Here is a 22262-nt window from a genome sequence, read left to right on the forward strand (position 1 = left end):
TAAATTCCTTTGTTATAGCCCTTTCAATGACCTAATCTAAATTATTTTCAAAGCCTGCATAATTCGTATTGTATCACGATTTACTTAGGCAAGACCGAGTCTTTAATTTCTTTTTTTTTTTGAGATGGAGTCTCGCCCTGTGGACAGGTTAGGCTAGAGTGTGGTGGCACAATCTCCGCTCACTGCAACCTCTGCTTCCTGGGGTCAAGCAATTCTCCTGCCTCAGCCTCCCGAGTAGCTGGGACTACAGGCGCACGCCACCACGCCCGGCTAATTTTTGTATTTTTAGTGGAGACGAGGGTTCACCATGTTGGCCAGGATGGTCTCGATCTCTTGACCTCGTGATCCGCCCACCTTGGCCTCCAAAAGTGCTGGGATTACAAGCGTGAGCCACCGCGCCCGGCTTTTTTTTTTTTGCCGAGTCTTTAATCTCAGTTTCTCAGGCCTCAACCAGCACTTCGCCTTGTACTTAGCATGCACTCAATAAATGGTTGCTTAAAGTATGAATGAACTAAAGAACTGCGGAACAGACAGAGACCCAGAGGGGAGTCGGTCCCGGAGTCTCAAAGTTCGGGAGGGGACACGGGGGCGGGCTGTGGCTGTCATGTGACGGGGCGGGGCAAATCCCATGTGCTCGGCGGCGCAGAGCGCCCGGCGCGTCTCCGCCCCCTGCGCCGGTCACGTGGGGGCGCCGGCTGCGCCTGCGGAGAAGCGGTGGCCGCCGAGCGGGATCTGTGCGGGGAGCCGGAAATGGTTGTGGACTACGTCTGTGCGGCTGCGTGGGGCTCGGCCGCGCGGACTGAAGGAGACTGAAGGTAAAGCCGCCATGTCCGGGCCCGACCCGGCCCCCCCACCCCCTCCCCCCGCATCCGCCGCCATCCGGGCCGGGACCGGCCACCCTGCGCCGCCGCCCCAGCGCCCTGGCCCCGCGGCCCGAGCCCGGGCCCCGGCCCGCCAGGGCCCCGATCCCCGGCCCACGTGTGCCTGGCCCGGCCAGGCCTGGCTGCTGGGTGGGGGTGGGGAGCGCAGGGCTGGACTATGCGGGCCCCGCGGGCTGGGAGGGCGCCGGGTTCGTCGCCGCGAAATGCCACCTCGGCCTGACCCGAGGAGGCCCGGCAGCCCACGGGCGCAGGCACCACGGCTCCCGGCCCGCTGCCCCCTCCCCCCTTCGCGGCCGGGCCGCCGGGAAGTGACACGTTGTTCTTTGGCACTGGCCCGCGCTGCGCAGGGAGGGCGCAGGGGAGGGAGGAGGTGGCGGCGGGCAGGGAGGAGCCCCCGGCCCCGCCCGCCCTCCGGGCCGACCCTCACTTGCCTGAAACCGGCTCCTCGACGGCCGCCGCCCGCCTGGCCTTTTAGGGCCTGACTCCCGCCCTTCCTGGCCTACACTCCTGGGCGGCGGCAGGCCTAGCTTCTGGCCCAGTGCGGGTTCCCTGGCGGCAGGCGTATCTTGTGTGCCCCTGGGCCAGGCCCGAACCCGGTGTCCCCGGGTGGGGGGTGGGGACACCACGGCCGAAGCAGCTAGCTCTGTTCGTGATCCGGGAGCCTGGTGCCAGCGAGACCTGGAATTTCCGGTCTGGTTGGTCTTGGGCCCCGCGGAGCCAGGTTGATACCCCTCACCTCCCAACCCCAGGCCCTCGGATGCCCAGAACCTATAGGCCGCACCGTGGACTTATTCTTAATCGAGGGGGTGAGTGAGGGGACTGTTTGAGTAGACCAGGGGTTGGTTGGAAGTGATGTGGGATTGACAGCATGTTGGTGGGGACAGGCTCTGTCTTTTCTGCTTCACCCTCTTGGCATCTCTGGTACTCCGTATGGGATCCAGCCTTGCATCAACCCTTCCACCGCCCCATTTGCCTTAAGCTTGGGTCCCTTCCTCTTCCTGAGCGCCACTCTTTCCCAACAGGTGCTGGGGGGACCCTGATGTGGCACCAAATGAAATGAACAAAGCTCCACAGTCCACAGGCCCCCCACCCGCCCCATCCCCCGGACTCCCACAGGTAATTAGGGAGGAATTAGCAGGGGTGGGGGTGGGGGAGACCAGGCAGTCGGGCAGGAACAGGTTCCAGCCTCTGGATTTTCCTACCCCCATCTGTGTCAGGGCAAAGTGCAGCCGCCTGCTGCCAAATTGAGACAGGGCCCCTGGGCTGTCCCCGGGGGCTGTCACGGGGAGGGGGTATGTGGATTGTTAAGGCTCTTGCCGCAGATCTGCTCCCCTTATTTCACCAGCTTGGGTTTCTGCCCCACCTGGGCTTCCCCTCTTGCTGAACTCTGGTCTCCCCTCTTCAGCCAGCGTTTCCCCCGGGGCAGACAGCGCCGGTGGTGTTCAGTACGCCACAAGCGACACAAATGAACACGCCTTCTCAGCCCCGCCAGGTGAGGGGCTGTGGGGAGGGGAGTAGGGGACCTGGGTGGGAGCAGTGGAAAGCTTTGGCCAATTTAGGCCTAAGATGGAAACTGGAGGCCCCGTACCTGGCCTTAATCCTCTGTGTTCTTTTATGCGGCTCTGCGCTTTGCCCTGTTGATTACTTACGGTGGCTGGTCCCTTGGATAGTATGTTGTCAATGAGGGTGGCATTACTGGGATCCTAGTGCATCTGATAATTGGGGGCAGTGCATTGGGCCCTGCTGGCAACTCTTGCTTTCCTGTTTGCTCCTTTTACCGGAGGCTGCCATTGCTCTATTGCTCTCTCTGCTTTCTCTTTGGACTGTGGTGAGGTAAACCCTCCAGCTGGTCCTTGCCTTTCTCTGTTCCGCAACTTCTTCCTTACTAAGTGGGAGGATTCTTGTCCTGTCCTATTGCCTTCATTCCCTCTCCCCGCCATCACCTTGGGGATAATTCTCTTCTTTCCTGTCCCCATGTGCTCTCAGGGAGGATTCAGGTCTCTGCAGGTAATACCCCTTTCCTAACCCTGGACGGTCTCCTGGTCTCATCCTTACCCTCCACTCTAGTCAGGGGCTAGACACAGGGAATGGGGGTCTTCAGGGTGGTGACTTGTTTGGTGTCCAGGTTCTCAGTTGGAGGCCGAGTGATGCATGTTAGGGGCTACATCTTGAAGAACGCGCATCTGGGGACTGGGAGGCTGTTGCATGTTATGGTTAGCTCCTCATTACATGCTGGTGGAGCAGTGCATGCTGGGGGTATGTTGCCCGAAAGGGCCTTACTTAGGCATGATGCATCTGGGTGTTAGGAAGCCTCTGCAGAGGGGTAGTTTGGTACAGGTGACATGCGTATGCATGGCAGTGAGAGAGTAAATCTATACAGAGTGCAAACTGTACATCTGAATTTGGAGGGCGTGTGTGTGTTCAAGAAGCTGCTTAACCATTTGGTCAAGTGATCTTGGAAGGATTGGTCTCCATGTTCTGAAGGCCACAGTACTTCTTTCCAGGCTGTAGAGACATTGTGGAGTGGCTATTTTTTGTCCACTTCCTCCTCTTTACAATGCCAACTGCTTTCCTCCCTCCTGACAGCACTTCTACCCTAGCCGGGCCCAGCCCCCGAGCAGTGCAGCCTCCCGAGTGCAGAGCGCAGCCCCTGCCCGCCCTGGCCCAGCTGCCCATGTCTACCCTGCTGGATCCCAAGTAATGATGATCCCTTCCCAGATCTCCTACCCAGCCTCCCAGGGGGCCTACTACATCCCTGGACAGGTGAGGCTGGGGGCTTGGAGCCTAGAAGCCACAGACCCATATACTTCTCACTTCCCTCACCCTGACCCGCCAGTTCCATTCCTTTTCCAGAGGTGGGACTTACTCCTGGTCATTGCCAAGAGTTGACTTGGCTTGTCTTGACCTACATTCTTTTTGGAGTCTGATATGGAACTCATAGCTCCCTCAACTCCTTCTCTCCCCCTCCCCCACCAGGGGCGTTCCACATATGTTGTCCCGACACAGCAGTACCCTGTGCAGCCAGGAGCCCCAGGCTTCTATCCAGGTGCAAGCCCTACAGAATTTGGGACCTACGGTAAGCAGGGGAGGGAGTCGGAGGTGAGATCAAGCCCAAGGGAGCATCTAAACTCATCTGCTGATTTCTAAAGCAGAAGACCCCTCCCAGGGTTGGCTTTTGGTCTAAAAATGATAAGGTTAATAGGTGGTAGGGATTGGTGCTTAATATTTAACTGGTGTTGATTGTGGGGAGAAAATGTGATTCTATTGCCAGGAGAGTTTAGGGTCTTCCCCACATCAGGGAATGTAGGATCAGGCATCAGCCTGAGAGCCTGTTAGTAGGCTTTCCCTGTGACATTTCTTCCATGGTTGAGAGCCCATGTAATGCAAATTTGGGAGGGTTTTGTAGCTATTTTTTATTTATATTCTAGGAAAGGATTAGTCTGTTCTTTATGGCAGTGGTTTCCAAGTGTTTTGATCACCTATCAGGCAGAGTTTTGAGTATGAATCTCTCATACACATATGTTTTTGTTTATATGTATGCAAAATTTAAACAAATACACTCTTGCTTGTCAAAAACAAACAAGTGGAATTTAGGGATGAAGTTAAAGAATGCGCCCTGACTGGGCGAGGGATCTTGCCTGTAATCCCAGCACTTTGGGAGGCAAGGGGGAGCTGAGCACGGTGGCCCATGCCTGTAATCCCCGCACTTTGGGAGGCTGAGGCAGGTTGATCACTTGAGGTCAGGAGTTGAGACCAGCCTGGCCAACATAGTGGAACCCCGTTTCTACTAAATTTTATTGTTATTTTTATTTTCTTTTTGAGACAGAGCCTCACTCTGTCACCCAGGCTGGAGTGTAGTGGCACAATCTTGGCTTTCTGCAGCCTCCACCTCCCAGGTTCAAGTGATTCTCATGCCTCAGCCTCCCAAGCAGCTGGGATTACAGGCGTGTGCCACCACACCCAGCTGATTTTTGTATTTTTAGTAGAGACAGTGTTTCATCATGTTGACCAGGCTGTTCTCGAACTCCTGGCCTCAAGTGATCCACCTGCCTCGGCCTCCCAAAGTGCTGAGATTATAGGCATGAGCCAGCACGCCTGGCCCCGTCTCAACTAAAAATACAAAAATTAGTCGGGCGTAGTGGTGCAGGCTGAGGCAGGAGGATCACTTGAACCTGGGACGTGGAGGTTGCAGTGAACCAAGATTGTGCCACTGTATTCCAGCCTAGACAACAGAGTGAGACTCCATCTCAAAAAAATGCGTATATATTTAAGGGGAAAAAAAGAACGCACCCCACTTTGGACGTAGTTTGCTTTAAGGAATTAATTTTTCTTCATCTTGAGCCTAGCTCATAATGTTACTTTGTTTCTTTGCCCCTTTGTAAAGGGCTGGAGACAGGAACTGGACTCAAGTTAAATGGAACAGGGTTGTCAAATCTCTTTCATTCCCAGCCAAAGACCTGGTTCTGTTTCAGGTTCAGAGTATGTGTGTACACGTTGATAGCGGGTGGGGTACATACATGAGAGTAACTTGCATGGTAGAAGGACAGACATAAGTCCTCTTGGTTGCTGGTGTGTGGTGGGTAGAGAGTGCCTGCCTATGAGGAGTGTGTGTGTGTGTGTGTGTGTGTGTGTGTCAGTGTTAGGAATTCTTGTAAACGCAGTTCAGACTGGTTCCCCAGCTTTGACAGACACCTGATTCCCTGGGGGAGGAGGGCAGGGCAGGGCAAGAGGCCGGCTGTGGGTGTTGAGAGGTTTTGGGGTGGGAGGTGTCAAGCAGGCATTAGGATATGGTTGGGCCCTGACGCTACCACCATTCTTCTCCGTCCCCCTCCCCCAAGCTGGCGCCTACTATCCAGCCCAAGGGGTGCAGCAGTTTCCCACTGGTGTGGCCCCCGCCCCAGTTTTGATGAACCAGCCACCCCAGCTTGCTCCCAAGAGGGAGCGTAAGACGGTGAGTAGCAGCGAGGGGCTCCGGGACATCTGGGAAGGGGAGAATCAAGGTCAGATGCTGCTGGGACATTGTGCTGGAAAGAACAGTGACTTGAGGAGGAAGGAGCTGAGAGTGGGCAGAGAATGGGGTCTGTGGAGGGCTCAGGTTCTTTGTAAGATACTAAGATTTCAGCATAGAAGCAGGTCATGGGAAGACTGAAGTGGCTAGCGAGGAAGTTCCTGCGAGACCTGGGTGCTGGGAGGTTGGAAGAACTATGCTTGCTTTTGGGTTTCTGGTGGCTTGCCTTGGAAATGGTTTGTTTTCTGTGGTCCCAGCCCCCATCCCCACCCGGCCCCCCCCAGTCCTGGAAGCTCTCAAGGCCTCCGCCTCTGCTCAGTCCTCAAGCCCTGGGCGTGGTGCCCAGAATAGGGTGCCAGAGCTGGGGAAGCCGCTGAGTCACCCTGGCTCCACCTACTGGATCTGGGCCCTGCCCCCAGAGATCAGGCACACTAGCCACAAGTGAGCCGATTGGGTGCTAGATGGGGGTCTTGGGCCCCAGGGTGTGCAGCCACTGACTTGGGGACTGCTGGTGGGGTAGGGATGAGGGAGGGAGGGGCATTGTGATGTACAAGGCTGCTCTGTGAGGTCAAGGGTCTCTTAAGGGTGGGAGCTAGGGCAGGGACTACAAGAGCAGCCAGATGGGCTGAAAGTGGAACTCAAGGGGTTTCTGGCACCTACCTACCTGCTTCCCAGTGTGGGGTGGGGAGTTGGCCCAGAGTCTTAAGAGTGGGGCAGGGTGGACAGGTGGGCTCTTCCTGCTTCCCACTCATCCCATAACTTTCTTTCCCCAGATCCGAATTCGAGATCCAAACCAAGGAGGAAAGGATATCACGGAGGAGATCATGTCTGGGGCCCGCACTGCCTCCACACCCACCCCTCCCCAGGTACTGTCTGCTTTTTGAGCGATACCCTGACTGGGATGTCTGTTCTGCCCTGGACTCCCAAGTCTCTGGATCTTTTCTTTCAACTAAGGGATTTATTTCCCTGCTTTCCTGGATTTCTAGGCAGAGCTAAAGTAGAAATGGCTCTAGTAAAGAAGGGTTGTGGGACTCTTCAGTGCAAACTTGGTAACCCTTTGTGTCCTGCAGACGGGAGGCGGTCTGGAGCCTCAAGCTAATGGGGAGACGCCCCAGGTTGCTGTCATTGTCCGGCCAGGTAAGTAAGCGGGTGGGATGGAACTTTTACGGGGAAAGGGAATGTTGACAGTTTGCTGTCAACTCATTGCTGAGGTGGTGGAGTGACTTGAACTGGGTACCAGAGAAGGATGACTTAGATTTCAGGTCGTGGGATTTTGAGGGTGAATTGGGTTTTGGATGAAAGTGGAAGTATAGCTTAGGTGGGAGATGACGACGTGGGAGTGTTAAGTTAGAAGTGCCTTGGCTGGAGGATGGGGAGGAACAGCAGCAGTGAAGCACTTGCCTTTAGTTGCTCATTCTTCCTTCCTATGGTGCAGATGACCGGTCACAGGGAGCAATCATTGCTGACCGGCCAGGGCTACCTGGCCCAGAGCACAGCCCTTCAGAATCCCAGCCTTCGTCACCTTCTCCGACCCCATCACCATCCCCAGTTTTGGAACCAGGGTCTGAGCCTAATCTCGCAGTCCTCTCTATTCCTGGGGACACTATGGCAACTATACAAATGTCTGTAGAAGAATCAACCCCCATCTCCCGTGAAACTGGGGAACCATATCGCCTCTCTCCAGAACCCACTCCTCTCGCCGAACCCATACTGGAAGTAGAAGTGACACTTAGCAAACCGGTTCCAGAATCTGAATTCTCTTCCAGTCCTCTCCAGGCTTCCACTCCTCTGGCATCTCACACAGTGGAAATTCATGAGCCTAATGGCATGGTCCCATCTGAAGATCTGGAACCAGAGGTGGAGTCAAGCCCAGAGCTTGCTCCTCCCCCAGCTTGCCCCTCCGAATCCCCTGTGCCCATTGCTCCAACTGCCCAACCTGAGGAACTGCTCAACGGAGCCCCCTCGCCACCAGCTATGGACTTAAGCCCAGTCAGTGAGCCAGAGGAGCAGGCCAAGGAGGTGACAGCATCAGTGGCACCCCCCACCATCCCCTCTGCGACTCCAGCTATGGCTCCTTCAGCTACTTCCCCTGCTCAGGAGGAGGAAATGGAAGAAGAAGAAGAGGAGGAGGAAGAAGGAGAAGCAGGAGAAGCTGAGAGTGAGAAGGGAGGAGAGGATCTGCTCCCCCCAGAGAGCACCCCCGTTCCAGCCAACTTGTCTCAGAATTTGGAGGCAGCAGCGGCCACTCAAGGTAAGGTTTGGTTGGGTGGTAGAGGTAGGGTGGGCTAGGGGATGTGGTTCCTTGCCCTCCTTGATGACCTCCCGTTTTTGCCATGTTTCTGGGTCATAGAGGCCCTGCAGTGGAATCTAAGAACTAGATTAAGGACTTGTAAGCCTAAAGACGGTGATGCAAAGGGAAAATATTGTACTTTGGCTGCTTTTTATTTCCCAGGGATTAAGGGTACTCCTTAAATTATTGGCAAAGACCCATGCTTTTATTTATTTTTTAAAATTAGTGGCAGTATCTGTGCCAAAGAGGAGACGGAAAATTAAGGAGCTAAATAAGAAGGAGGCTGTTGGAGACCTTCTGGATGCCTTCAAGGAGGTAAGGGAGGAGAAAACGGGAGGGGAGAGGGCCAAGTTGAAGTATGGAACAGTGGTCATTGTGCAACCAAAACTGGTGTTCTGTTGTTCTAGGCAAACCCGGCAGTACCAGAGGTGGAAAATCAGCCTCCTGCAGGCAGCAGTCCAGGCCCAGAGTCTGAGGGCAGTGGTGTGCCCCCACGTCCTGAGGAAGCAGATGAGACCTGGGACTCAAAGGAGGACAAAATTCACAATGCTGAGAACATCCAGCCCGGGGAACAGAAGTATGAATATAAGTCAGGTATGCCGAAGAAAGCGTTGAGAATGACTTGAGTTTTCTTATTAGGGCCACAGAAGACAGTATGATTGCTTCATTCTCTTTTCCTCGCAGATCAGTGGAAGCCTCTAAACCTAGAGGAGAAAAAACGTTACGACCGTGAGTTCCTGCTTGGTTTTCAGTTCATCTTTGCCAGTATGCAGAAGCCAGAGGGATTGCCCCATATCAGTGATGTGGTGCTGGACAAGGTTAGTGGCTTGAGTCAGGGAGGGGACGATAAGTTTGTGCTGGATGGATTGGGGAGGAGCCTGAGGTCCTGAAAGAGTAGTCAACTGCTCTAGCCTGCTTCTGAGACCTTTTCCTGTCCTCTTTGCAGGCCAATAAAACACCACTGCGACCACTGGACCCCACTAGACTACAAGGCATAAATTGTGGCCCAGACTTCACTCCATCCTTTGCCAACCTTGGCCGGCCAGCCCTTAGCACCCGTGGGCCCCCAAGGGGTGGGCCAGGTGGGGAGCTGCCCCGAGGGCCGGTGAGTGGGGCTGGGTAAAGGGGCAGGTGGGTAAGCAGTGGGAGTGCATGATTCGCTTGTGTCTCGGTGCTGGCAGGGAGGGGTTTGCCCTGGAGGCTTGTAGTAGTGGTATCACATATTGTGCTGACTAGTTCCATGTCCCCTCTTGTCTTCATCCCTTGCTTAGCAGGCTGGCCTGGGACCCCGGCGCTCTCAGCAGGGCCCCCGAAAAGAACCACGCAAGATCATTGCCACAGTGTTAATGACCGAAGATATAAAACTGAACAAAGCAGAGAAAGCCTGGAAACCCAGCAGCAAGCGGACGGCAGCTGATAAGGACCGAGGGGAAGAGGATGCTGATGGCAGCAAAACCCAGGTACTGGCGAGTCCTGCTTTTGATCTCTCTCCATTTCTTCCCCAGGTCTGCCATCAGTGCCCTCTTTGCTTCTTTTTGTCCTTATCAGTAGCATCTGTCATGCCTAAGTCCCCACCACTCTCCTGTCCCTCTGAACAGCCTGTTCTGAGACCGTCACTGGAACTCTTGTCTCCTCTTCCTCCAGGACCTATTCCGCAGGGTGCGCTCCATCCTGAATAAGCTGACACCCCAGATGTTCCAGCAGCTGATGAAGCAAGTGACGCAGCTGGCCATTGACACCGAGGAACGCCTCAAAGGGGTCATTGACCTCATTTTTGAGAAGGCCATTTCAGAGCCCAACTTCTCTGTGGCCTATGCCAACATGTGCCGCTGCCTCATGGCGGTTAGTTTCCACTGGGTTCTAAATCTTATGGTCTAGTTGCCCATTTCTATTCCCAAGACTCCTTGAGTCCAGCTTCTTGGTTCTCCTCCAACTTGCACCTCCTCCAGCTGGAAGGAGGCAGAGCTGGGGCCAGGTATCTTCTGGGTCAGGTAGTTAAAGGCTCTTGGAGGGCCTTCCCTGCCCAGGACTAGTCTGAGTGTGACATTCTCTCCGACCTGCAGCTGAAAGTGCCCACTACGGAGAAGCCAACAGTGACTGTGAACTTCCGAAAGCTGTTGCTGAATCGATGTCAGAAGGAGTTTGAGAAAGACAAAGATGATGATGAGGTTTTTGAGAAGAAGCAAAAAGAGATGGATGAAGCTGCTACGGTGAGAGAAAACCCACTACCGATTCTACTCCCCCACTCAGCTCCTTCCCTCACCCAGATGCTGCTCAACTGTAGAATTTGGAATGGAGATAGTGGTGTTTTGGGGATTTCTCTGGCTCAGAACTTTTTTTTTTCCTTTTTGAGACAGAGTCTCACTCTGTCACCCAGGCTGGAGTGCAGTGGCGTGATCTTGGCTGGCCTCCACCTCCCGAGTTCAAGCGTTTCTCCTGCCTCAGCCTCCCAAGTAGCTGGGATTACAGGCATGTGCCACCATACCTGGCTAATTTTTTTGTATTTTTAGTAGAGACGGGGTTTTACCATGTTGGCCAAGCTGGTCTCAAACTCCTGACCTCAAGTGATCTGCCTGCCTCGGCCTCCCACAATGGTGGGACTACAGGCATGAGCCACTATGCCCAGCCAGCCTGCCTCAGGACTGAGTGCTTATTGCTAAGTTTGGATATCCAGGTAGAAAAGGGTTTTAGCCGAGTGACTGGCTATGTTTTTGACACAATCCCTGTCCCGTGAATGGCAGGCAGAGGAACGAGGACGCCTTAAGGAAGAGCTGGAAGAGGCTCGGGACATAGCCCGGCGGCGCTCTTTAGGGAATATCAAGTTTATTGGGGAGTTGTTCAAGCTGAAGATGTTAACAGAGGCAATAATGCATGATTGTGTGGTCAAACTGCTTAAGAACCATGATGAAGAGTCCCTTGAGTGCCTTTGTCGTCTGCTCACCACCATTGGCAAAGACCTGGACTTTGAAAAAGCCAAGGTAGAGGTCCTTGCATCTGGAGGGGGATGGGCTGAAGCATGTGGGGCTCACTGAGCCACAGTGAGGGGGCGGAAGGCCTGAGGAGGGGTGGGGCCTGCAGTTATAGGTGAGACATGAGAAGTTCCTGGTCTGATGCCTTTCTCCTCCGTAGCCCCGAATGGATCAGTATTTCAACCAGATGGAAAAAATCATTAAAGAAAAGAAGACGTCATCCCGCATCCGCTTTATGCTGCAGGACGTGCTGGATCTGCGAGGGGTGTGTGTCCCCCTCTTCCCCACTGCCAGCTTGCTGCCTCCAGTTTCTGACACTGCCTTGTCTGGCCTTCCCTGACATCATCGTGACTGGCCCTCTGTCTCCACAGAGCAATTGGGTGCCACGCCGAGGGGATCAGGGTCCCAAGACCATTGACCAGATCCATAAGGAGGCTGAGATGGAAGAACATCGAGAGCACATCAAAGTGCAGCAGCTCATGGCCAAGGGCAGTGACAAGCGTCGGGGTGGCCCTCCAGGCCCGCCCATCAGTGAGTTCCAGGCTGGGATTGAGAAGGGAGCAGTGAAGAGACTGGGAGGTTATACTTTCCTCTGATGACTTCCTGTTAGTGCCACGTGTCTGGGCCACTGAGACCCCATGATGGAACTGAGGATCTGAGGAAGGGAGGCTGGGGGTGGCCCAAGGGGAAGGGGCTGCTAAGGTTTATTCATTATTCCAGTATGCGTCTCTTTTTGTGTCAGGCCGTGGACTTCCACTTGTGGATGATGGTGGCTGGAACACAGTTCCCATCAGCAAAGGTAGCCGCCCCATTGACACCTCACGACTCACCAAGATCACCAAGGTAGGGGTGTGTGTGGGAGTGGGTGATTCAACTCAGGTTTAGATCTTCATCCCCTCACTTTTCTAAGGTTGAGAAGGTGACAACTAAATGTTTCCTCTTAGACTAACTGGTTGGATTGCTAGAGACAGGACTACCAGCTGTAGAGGGAGGGTGGTACTCCCATTAGTCTGGACCAGTGTTTGGCAAACACACACATGTGCCAGATCCAGCCCATTCATACATCCCAGGACCCAGTAGTGGTTTTTACATTTTAAAGTTGTGAAAAATCAAAAAGTGAATGGTAATTTATGCTGTGGAAATTAAGTAAAATGTAAATGTCAGTGTCCATGAAGTTTTATTGGAACACAGTCACAGCCATGCCTTTATCATCTACAGCTGGTTTCATGCTGCTGTGGCAGAAATGAGTAGTTGCAATAGAGACTGGCCCTTTATTAAAAAAGGTTTTCTGATCCCTGGACTGGGCCGTGCACTACCTGTTTGGCTGCATGTGGTGGTGCTGGCCAAGGGATTCAGCCAGGTTAGACCTATGACTTGACTCCTCTTTTCTTCTTCAGCCTGGCTCCATCGATTCTAACAACCAGCTCTTTGCACCTGGAGGGCGACTGAGCTGGGGCAAGGGCAGCAGCGGAGGCTCAGGAGCCAAGCCCTCAGACGCAGGTACGGAGGCAGTGTCAGGAGCTGGGTGGTTATCCGTCAGAGCTCCCTTGAGGACAGAGCCTTTCCTGTTAGAGAGGCCTTAAGTACAAGGTAGTTAGGCGATGTAGGCAATAGAGGAGGTTTGTGTTGTGGTTCCGGGGATTGAACTGCTTTACTTTTGGGACTGGGACCAAGTATCTTAAACTGGCAAGTAGGGGATAAAATTCAGGAAAGGAGAAAAATATATTAATACGGATTTTCTGCATCCCCAGCATCAGAAGCTGCTCGCCCAGCTACTAGTACTTTGAATCGCTTCTCAGCCCTTCAACAAGCAGTACCCACAGAAAGCACAGATAATAGGCGTGTGGTGCAGAGGTGAGGTTTCCTGGACGTCTTTGTTATTCACACTGGGGGTACCATGATTGGGTTCTGGTTGTTGCCATGGGATGGAAATTCTTCATACCTGTCCTGGTTGGAGCCCTTGGGTTAGATTGGGGCATATTCATTATGCCAAGAACAAGGCCCAACAGTTGCTCAGCATGTTGTGTAATTATATGAGTGCCTGGGCAGTGCAAGTGAGTGAAAATGTGCCTGTCTTTCTTCCAGGAGTAGCTTGAGCCGGGAACGAGGCGAGAAAGCCGGGGACCGGGGAGACCGCCTAGAGCGGAGTGAACGGGGAGGGGACCGTGGGGACCGGCTTGATCGTGCGCGGACACCTGCTACCAAGCGGAGTTTCAGCAAGGAAGTGGAGGAGCGGAGTAGAGAACGGCCCTCCCAGCCTGAGGGGCTGCGCAAGGCAGCTAGCCTCACGGAGGATCGGGACCGTGGGCGGGATGCTGGTGAGAGTCTGGGAGAGGAATGGAGGGAAAGGTGTTGGCTGCCTTGGGACTAGCTGGTCCCCAGCTTTTTGAGAGCTCTGAATCTTGTTTGCTGGGAAGACTAAAAAGTCTCTCTAATCTGTGTTCTCTTCCCACAGTGAAGCGAGAAGCTACCTTACCCCCAGTGAGCCCCCTGAAGGCAGCACTCTCTGAGGAGGAGTTAGAGAAGAAATCCAAGGCTATCATTGAGGAATACCTCCATCTCAATGACGTGAAAGTAGGCAGTGGGAGCGGTGTGTGATTGAGGAGTGGGCAGGGAGGGATCATGCTGGCAGGCATAGGGGTGCGTTGTGTGGGTCAGACAGTGACTGGTCTCTTCCTGCTGTGCCCTGCACCCCTCAGGAGGCAGTCCAGTGTGTGCAGGAGCTGGCCTCACCCTCCCTGCTCTTCATCTTTGTACGGCATGGTGTTGAGTCTACGCTGGAGCGCAGTGCCATTGCTCGTGAGCATATGGGGCAGCTGCTGCACCAGCTGCTCTGTGCTGGACACCTGTCTACTGCTCAGTACTACCAAGGGTATGACCAACTTCTCTGGGCCTCCCACTTTTACAGACCCACAATTTTTTATCTCCTTTTTGGGACCCCTGGAACCTTGCATAAGAATACAGGTTCTCTGGCCGGGTGTGGTGACTCACACCTGTCATCCCCAACACTTTGGGAGGCCAAGGTGGGTTGGATTGCTAGAGGATCACATGAGGTCGGGAGTTCTAGACCAGCCTGGCCAACATGGTGAAACCCTGTCTCTACTAATAGTACAAAAATTAGCCGGGCGTGGTGGTGCAGTAATCCCAGTGAGTCAGGGGGCTGAGACAGAAGAATCGCTTGAACCCGGGAGGTGGAGGTTGCGGTGAGCCGAGATCGTGCCATTGCACTCCAGCCTGGGTGACAAAAGCAAAATTCTGTCTCAAAAAAAAAAACCAGTATAGGTTCCTTGACCATCCTGGTCAACATAACTTTAGGGGCCTAAGTGGGGTGAAAACCATCTAAGGACACAGAGGTGGCCTTAGCTTGAGATCATTGTCCCCATGTCTAGAAAATGTTCCTGGGGGCCCAGGCATGGTGGCTTACGCCTGTAATCCCAGCCCTTTGGGAGGCCGAGGCAGGCGGATCACAAGGTCAGGAGATCGAGACCATCCTGGCTAACATGGTGAAACCTCGTCTCTACTAAAAATACAAAATATTAGCCGGGCGTGGTGGTGGGCGCCTGTAGTCCCAGCTACTCGGGAGGCTGAGACAGGAGAATGGCGTGAACCCGGGAGGCGGAGCTTGCAGTGAGCCGAGAGCGCACCACTGCACTCCAGCCTGGGCGACAGAGCAAGACTCTGTCTCAAACAAAAAAAAAAATAAAACTAAAAGAAAAATTTCCTGGGGGTTCCATAGTTGATCCCTTAGCCATGCCATGTTGCCCCAGAAGGAAGAGTGGGGACCTGGCCTAGAATGTCTTGACTTTGAATTCCCTTTGCAGGCTGTATGAAATCTTGGAATTGGCTGAGGACATGGAAATTGACATCCCCCACGTGTGGCTCTACCTAGCGGAACTGGTAACACCCATTCTGCAGGAAGGTGGGGTGCCCATGGGGGAGCTGTTCAGGTAAGTCCCCTGGGAGGAATTCAGGGGAGGTAAAGACCAGAGGAAAGGTGGTAGGGAAACGTGCTGGGTTGGATACCCTGGTTTGGAGGGAGATGGAGAAGTGGCGAGAGAACTGTGGAGGCTGTCAACATTAGGTTTTTCTCTTCTTGTAGGGAGATTACAAAGCCTCTGAGACCGCTGGGCAAAGCTGCTTCCCTGTTGCTGGAGATCCTGGGCCTCCTGTGCAAAAGCATGGTGAGTGAGGGCCAGGAGTCCAGAGATGCCTCCCACGGTGTGGTTTTGGCTGTTTGCTGTGGCCCTGAAGCTTCATGGTCCATTGGTGGAGTGGAGTGATGGTGATGGCAGGACTGTGTTGGTACCTGGGAGAGGAATTACTGAGGTGGGCCATCTCCCGCACACCAGTTCCTATCATGAGTTCTGGCCAAGACTGGAGGAGAATGGCAGTCTTAAGACCCTATGCCCATGATTGATGCATTTATTTATTCGTTCATTAAACTAGGGTTTTGTTGATCATTTATCATATATTAAGCACTAGGGATACAGCAATGAATAAAACATAAGAAATAAGTTGGTAGAGAAAAAGGAAGAAATGACAGCTTGATAAAAACAGGACAGCGTGAAATAAAATAGTTGAAGTAGAGTGGAGTATCTTAAGTACTGTGAGGTTGCAAAGGAATATTTGACAATATTCGTGACAGCAGGCTTTCCTCAGGGTGCCGAAGTGGCTTTGTGAAAGTTAATTGGTAACTAGCAAATGTAAAGGCAAAAAGATGGGGAAAAAGTAAGTTGAGTGTGGTACTTAGTGGAAGTGAGAAGTTGGGGTGAGTGTGCAGTTTCAAGGGTTCAGCCATCTTGAACCTGGAGGAATCACACTTGGAATTTAAAGGAATTGTTATGTCAACATTATTTAATTCTTTTAAATAGATGTGTACCAGGACAAATTGTTGTTTTTTAACAACAGATAAGTGTATTGAACTATTTGTGTATTTCATCCACTCCAAGTTGCCATAGATTATAAGATATTCCTTATGTGCTGTTAAGAAAGAAAAGACTGGGCCGGGCGTGGTAATCCTAGCACTTTGGGAGGCCGAGGCAGGTGGATCACCTGAGGTCAGGAGTTGGAAACCAGCCTGGCCAACATGATGAAACCCTGTCTCTACTAAAAATACAAAAAAGTTAGCTGGGCATGGTGGTGCGCACCTGTAGTCCCAACTACTCGGGAGGCTGAAGCAGGAGAATTTCTTGAACCCAGGAGGGGCAGGTTGCAGTGAGCCGAGATTGTGTCACTGCACTCCAGCCTGGCCGACAGAGCAAGACTCCATCTCAAAATAAAACGATATATATTGGCTGTAAGACAACTTTTAGTTAAAATGGGGAAAAAATGGACATGTTTTAAAATATATGAACTGCAATAATCTTGCTAAGGGCCAGTGCCATTATTCTGTTAGGAAGAAAAGAATGATGTCTTCATAGTCTATTGTCTCTTGCAGAAAATGCACTCAGACTGCTGGTTTTATGAGGATTTTTAAAATTCATGTTAGGGGTGGGGTGTATCTGTGTCTAACATTTTCTGGGCTTAAGAAACAAGCATACTTGTTAGAAGTTGTCCCTTCCTAGAGGACTTTACGTCGTTTTTCCTACCCTAGTGTCATAGCAATGTGGTGGACAAGTTCTCTTTTATTTTATTTTATTTATTTATTTTTTTCGAGACAGTCTCACTCTGTCGTCCAGGCTGGAGTGCAGTGGCATGATCTCGGCTCACTGCAACCCTCGCCTTGGGTTCAAGCGATTGTCCTGCTTCAGCTTCCTGAGTAGCTGGGATTACAGGCACCCGCCACTACGCGTGGCTAATTTTTGTATTTTCTGTAGAGACAGGGTTTTGCCATGTTGGTCAGGCTGGTCTCCAACTCCTGACCTCAGGTTATCTCCCGCCTCCACCTCTCGAGTGCTAGGATTACAGGTGTGAGCCACTGCGCCTGGGATGAGTTCTTATTTGGGTGGTTATTTGACTGACGTCTGTACCCTGCACTAGACTATAGGAATGGAAGGGCTGTGCCTGTTAGTACTTCTATAGCATCTTTAACGCCTAGCAGGTACCTAGTAGGCTTTCAGTAAATATTTGTTGGATTCATGTGGTAGAGCTGTTGGGTCCTTGGAGAGAGCGAGCGAGCATTGGTAAGTTGGGTTGGTCTTGTGTTTTCCAGGGTCCTAAAAAGGTGGGGATGCTGTGGCGAGAAGCCAGGCTTAGCTGGAAGGAATTTCTGCCTGAAGGCCAGGACATTGGTGCATTCATCGCTGAACAGGTTTGGGGCTGGAGTTGGGTTAATTTTAGCATTTGAGGCTGGCCAGTCTTCTTTCTTGTCTCACGTTGGCAACCTTACCTCTTAATTGCGGGCCTTTTCCATTGCAGAAGGTGGAGTATACTCTGGGAGAGGAGTCGGAAGCCCCTGGCCAGAGGGCACTCCCCTCCGAGGAGCTGAACAGGCAGCTGGAGAAGCTGCTGAAGGAGGGTAGCAGTAACCAGCGGGTGTTCGACTGGATAGAGGTAGGTTTCTCCTGGATATCGGTAAAGGAGAGGTAGTTCTTAGGGTGGGGCTGGGGGGTAGCAAGAATGAAGACTGAAGGGCACAATTCAGAGTTGGGGGTCATTTGTTTCTCCCATATAGGCCAACCTGAGTGAGCAGCAGATAGCATCCAACACGTTAGTTCGAGCCCTCATGACGGCTGTCTGCTATTCTGCAATTATTTGTAAGAGGAACCAGGGAAATGGAGGGGCAAGGGTGGGCCTGACAGACAGTGGAGGGAGGTGGGTGTCAGCCTTGGCCTCCCAGTTCTGAACTGGGTTAAGAGTATATTGCTCCACTCATCCCTGTCTTCTTGTAGTTGAGACTCCCCTGCGAGTGGACGTTGCAGTGCTGAAAGCGCGAGCGAAGCTGCTGCAGAAATACCTGTGTGATGAGCAGAAGGAGCTACAGGCACTCTACGCCCTCCAGGCCCTTGTAGTGACCTTAGAACAGCCTCCCAGTAAGAGCCAGGCCACGGGGACAGGGGTGGGTTGGAGGGACTTCCAGACAGCAGGGCATCAGACCCTTCATGGAAGGGTCTTAACCCAGGAAAGGTAGGTAGTCATTAGAGAGCAAAATGCCCTCAGGGTTTCATTCCTTCCTCTTAATGTTTGTGTTGTGTTGTTCCTACCAGTGGAAGGAGTTAGCCTTGAAGGTTGACTGCCTGTTTTGTGCCTAACCATGTGTTTGATGCCAACACTACAGAGGTGATAAATGATAGGATCTTCTCAGTACCGTGTGCCCCCATGGCATGGCACAGGACTGAAATGCTTTGCTTACCATGCCTCATGTAGTTCTCACAAATGTTTAGGGTAGATGGTATTACCCCTGTTTTCCACATGAGGAGACGGAGGTTTAGGTGAACATGTCTCAGGTTATGCGTTCAGCACATACGTATGTGTCAGGGCACTGGCATGCTCACAGAAAGGAAGCCGAGCAATTTCCTGTGCTGGCATGGAGTTAGTACTGGCGTGAGCAATGAGCCTGGGAAAACGGGTGCTCGGAGGAAGGACACCTGGTCTGAGGGATAATGGGTGGGAATTCGCTCCACGACAACTGGGAAGGTTGGGGGGAGAATGCTTGAAACGAAGGCACTATGTGTGTTCTTTCTACCTGTGGTAGGGAGAACTTGACACAGGGAAAAGAAATACTGAAGAAAGGCCAGTGTGGGAGAGCACAGCAACCAGTCCTAAGTGAGGCAAGATGGGGCTGAAGAGAGGGATGTGGGCCTGACCACACAGGGCCAGGTGCAAGCCATGGCCAGAGTCTGGGGCTTATTTAGTCTGAGGGCAAGAAAAGGCCTTTGTGGGATTTGAAGCAAGGAATAAAGGAATTTGATTTTAGTTTTTAGATCATCCTGGTCATAGAGGGAAGAGTGGTTTGGAATGGGGTGAGAGTGGATGTGGCAGTGTTAGCACCAGTGGCTCAGCCTTGCTGGTGACAGTGGAGAAGAGTGGGCAAATCAAGAGATACTTAGGAAATGGAGTTGGCAGCTTTTAGTTACACTGGTCTCGGGAGGGGCCATGAGAGATTAGAAGTCATGGATGACTCCCAGGATGGTTTTAAATCATGGTGGATTTAGAGGCCATAGTGTGATGTCATTTGCTGGAGTAGGCAGTGCTGGATCAAGTTGAGTTGTGGTCCTTGAGTAAGGGAATCAAGAGATGTCAGCTCGATAGCTGGGGTATCTGGGTCCTTTTGGAAAAGAAGAGGTCAGGGCAGGAGGCAGCTTTGAATTGCTGGCACAGAGTAACTCATGTGCAAGTCATAAGAGGATATGGGCTTGCCTGAGGGAGAGTGATAAGGGCCTGAGATACAGCCCCAAGGAGGTGGAGCAGACATACTGGTAGGGACCGAAAGAGGACAGGTCGGCCGGGCGCGGTGGCTCAAGCCTGTAATTCCAGCACTTTGGGAGGCCGAGACGGGTGGATCACGAGGTCAGGAGATCGAGACCATCCTGGCTAACACTGTGAAACCCCGTCTCTACTAAAAAAAAATACAAAAAAAAACTAGCCGGGCGAGGTGGCGGGCGCCTGTAGTCCCAGCTACTCGGGAGGCTGAGGCAGGAGAATGGCGGGAACCCGGGAGGCGGAGCTTGCAGTGAGCTGAGACCCGGCCACTGCACTCCAGCCTGGGCCATAGAGCAAGACTCCGTCTCAAAAAAAAAAAAAAAAAAAATAGAGGACAGGCCCGTCTGAACAACCAAGGACAGAAATTTGAGGAGAAGGATGCGGTTGATAATGCTAGATGCTGCTGTGAGTGTTTGTAGGAGCAGGCCTGAAAATGCAGGATGTCTGGAATATAAAATCAGAGGCCACCCTGGCAAAAACAGTATTTAGTGGGGCAGGGGACAGATTCTGGGTCGGAAAGGACTGAGAAATATTTAAGTGAGACAGAAGGGAAAACATCAAGTGTAGACAAAATCTTTTATTAGCTGTAATATAGTGGTTGAAAACAGGGCTTTTTGTTTTTAGGTGGGAGAAACTTGGGCTTGAAAATATAGGGCAGAGTGCCTAATCGATGGGATGAGGTCCCTGGGTGGGTAATGGCATGGGATTTGGAGTGTAAGAATGGGATAAATGGCCAGGCGCGGTGGCTCAAGCCTGTAATCCCAGGACTTTGGGAGGCCAAGACGGGCAGATCACGAGGTCAGGAGATGGAGACCATCCTGGCTAACATGGTGAAACCCTGTCTCTACTAAAAAATACAAAAAACTAGCCGGGCGAGGTGGCGGGCGCCTGTGGTCCCAGCTACTCGGGAGGCTGAGGCAGGAGAATGGCGTGAACCCGGGAGGTGGAGCTTGCAGTGAGCTGAGATTCGGCCACTGCACTCCAGCCTGGGCGACAGAGCGAGACTCACTCCTTCTCAAAAAAAAAAAAAAAAAGGGATAAGTGAAGGTTCTGCCTTGCTATGGGGTGGGGGTAGCAGGCGACTGTGCTCATAGGCAGAGTTTGTGACTTTGAGCCTGGGCATGCCCTGCAGAACATCCTGGCTTGAAGCACCTCATAGATGGCTTGATTTGGAAAGACTGGTAATGCCTTGTGGGCACTGGGGTGGGTGTGTTTCAGGGGTTATAGGACACGTGCTTGGGAAGGCCACCCAGCAGCTAGGGGTTGAGGAGAAAAAGGGTCCAAACAGGTGATGCTTGAGTTGAGTCCTGAAGGAACGTGACAAGACGCAGTTTCCGACAAAGAATTTAGCATCCACAAAAGCGTCAAGGCCAGAGAAGGTGTGTATGTTGAGGAAATGTGTGCGGAAGGAAGGGAAATTGAGATCAGGAGTTGTCAGGATCTGTTTGGGGGGCAGTGAATGTTCAGGTTACATGTAGGATATATATAGGACTTCTGTGTATGATATATATAGGACTTTTAGTGATTTCCTAAATTCAGGAGTACCAATTCTGAATATAGTTTTCTCCATTAAATACACCATGGGCAGAGACGTTTCAGGCTGCCAAGGTGAGGCTCAGCAAGTTTGTAAGGTTTTTCCGATGGCCAAGTGACTCATTGCTGTGCAGCAGTCTCTCAGATCATGAGATTAGCATCCTGTCAGAGGCCTAGTCACTCTGGAATGGTCACAAATGTCAGGATGGTGCGTCAGGGCCTTGTTTGAACAGTGGAGCCTGGGAGGGGTCCCAGGGGGTGGGCTGGGGTGGCGGTGGCGGGTCACCTCTAACTGTTGTCCTGCCTGCTTGCAGACCTGCTGCGGATGTTCTTTGATGCGCTCTATGACGAGGACGTGGTAAAGGAGGATGCCTTCTACAGTTGGGAGAGTAGCAAGGACCCCGCTGAGCAGCAGGGCAAGGGTGTGGCCCTTAAATCTGTCACAGCCTTCTTCAAGTGGCTCCGTGAGGCAGAGGAGGAGTCTGACCACAACTGAGGGCTGGTGGGGCCGGGGACCTGGAGCCCCATGGACACACAGATGGCCCGGCTAGCCGCCTGGACTGCAGGGGGGCGGCAGCAGCGGCGGTGGCAGTGGGTGCCTGTAGTGTGATGTGTCTGAACTAATAAAGTGGCTGAAGAGGCAGGATGGCTTGGGGCTGCCTGGGGCCCCCCTCCAGGATGCCGCCAGGTGTCCCTCTCCTCCCCCTGGGGCACAGAGATATATTATATATAAAGTCTTGAAATTTGGTGTGTCTTGGGGTGGGGAGGGGCACCAACGCCTGCCCCTGGGGTCCTTTTTTTTATTTTCTGAAAATCACTCTCGGGACTGCCGTCCTCGCTGCTGGGGGCATATGCCCCAGCCCCTGTACCACCCCTGCTGCTGCCTGGGCAGGGGGAAGGGGGGGCACGGTGCCTGTAATTATTAAACATGAATTCAATTAAGCTCACTGCCTCTCTGCTTTATGGCCTGCTCCCTCTAGAGAAAGTGTGTATAGGTGGGGATCCTTCCCAGAGCTGGCACTGTAGCGCTGTTCCCTGTAACCTGGCACCCCTTCTGCCTCTTCCTCTGTCCATGATTGCAGGGATCTGAGGAGGTTTCCCAGAAGGTTGGGCCCTCAGGTGGGCTTGATGGGTGCCCTCCTGGTCCGGAGAGAAGGGAGATTAGTGATAGGACATTCTTGCTAGACTGCTCTCCTACCAGAATGAGTCAAGCCCCTGTA

At 52.7% G+C, this 22262-nt stretch overlaps 1 protein-coding gene and 1 non-coding gene across 19 annotated transcripts; both read left to right on the forward strand.

The window, feature by feature from the left end:
* The first annotated feature begins 635 nt into the window (after positions 1–635).
* EIF4G1 (eukaryotic translation initiation factor 4 gamma 1) lies at positions 636–21985 on the forward strand. Of its 18 annotated transcripts, none has more exons than XM_033211902.1 (34): positions 665–815; positions 1631–1687; positions 1904–1997; positions 2287–2373; positions 2868–2888; positions 3468–3644; positions 3858–3957; positions 5720–5832; positions 6663–6755; positions 6960–7026; positions 7325–8140; positions 8406–8494; positions 8587–8773; positions 8864–8997; positions 9126–9284; positions 9451–9639; positions 9824–10021; positions 10243–10389; positions 10921–11157; positions 11309–11413; positions 11520–11679; positions 11891–11991; positions 12546–12648; positions 12900–13002; positions 13234–13466; positions 13604–13722; positions 13848–14020; positions 14970–15095; positions 15248–15329; positions 17300–17398; positions 17506–17640; positions 17762–17843; positions 17979–18119; positions 21357–21985. In XM_033211902.1, the coding sequence occupies exons 3-34, from the start codon at positions 1938–1940 to the stop codon at positions 21536–21538; spliced, it is 4818 nt and encodes a 1605-aa protein (XP_033067793.1). In that variant the 5' UTR covers positions 665–815; positions 1631–1687; positions 1904–1937; the 3' UTR covers positions 21539–21985. The 18 variants fall into 18 exon arrangements, with proteins under 18 accessions (XP_033067795.1, XP_033067796.1, XP_033067805.1 ...); XM_033211912.1 differs by having other exon boundaries at positions 2227–2373; positions 21357–21685; XM_033211903.1 differs by having other exon boundaries at positions 747–815; positions 9454–9639; positions 21357–21984.
* Positions 11736–11811, forward strand: LOC117084703. The gene has a single exon (XR_004437608.1). It is a non-coding gene; the product is annotated as a small nucleolar RNA SNORD66 (small nucleolar RNA).
* Positions 21986–22262: the final 277 nt, after the last annotated feature.

Source organism: Trachypithecus francoisi, unplaced genomic scaffold (assembly GCF_009764315.1).
Source record: "Trachypithecus francoisi isolate TF-2019V2 unplaced genomic scaffold, Tfra_2.0 Lachesis_group0, whole genome shotgun sequence".
Lineage (NCBI taxonomy): Eukaryota > Metazoa > Chordata > Mammalia > Primates > Cercopithecidae > Trachypithecus > Trachypithecus francoisi.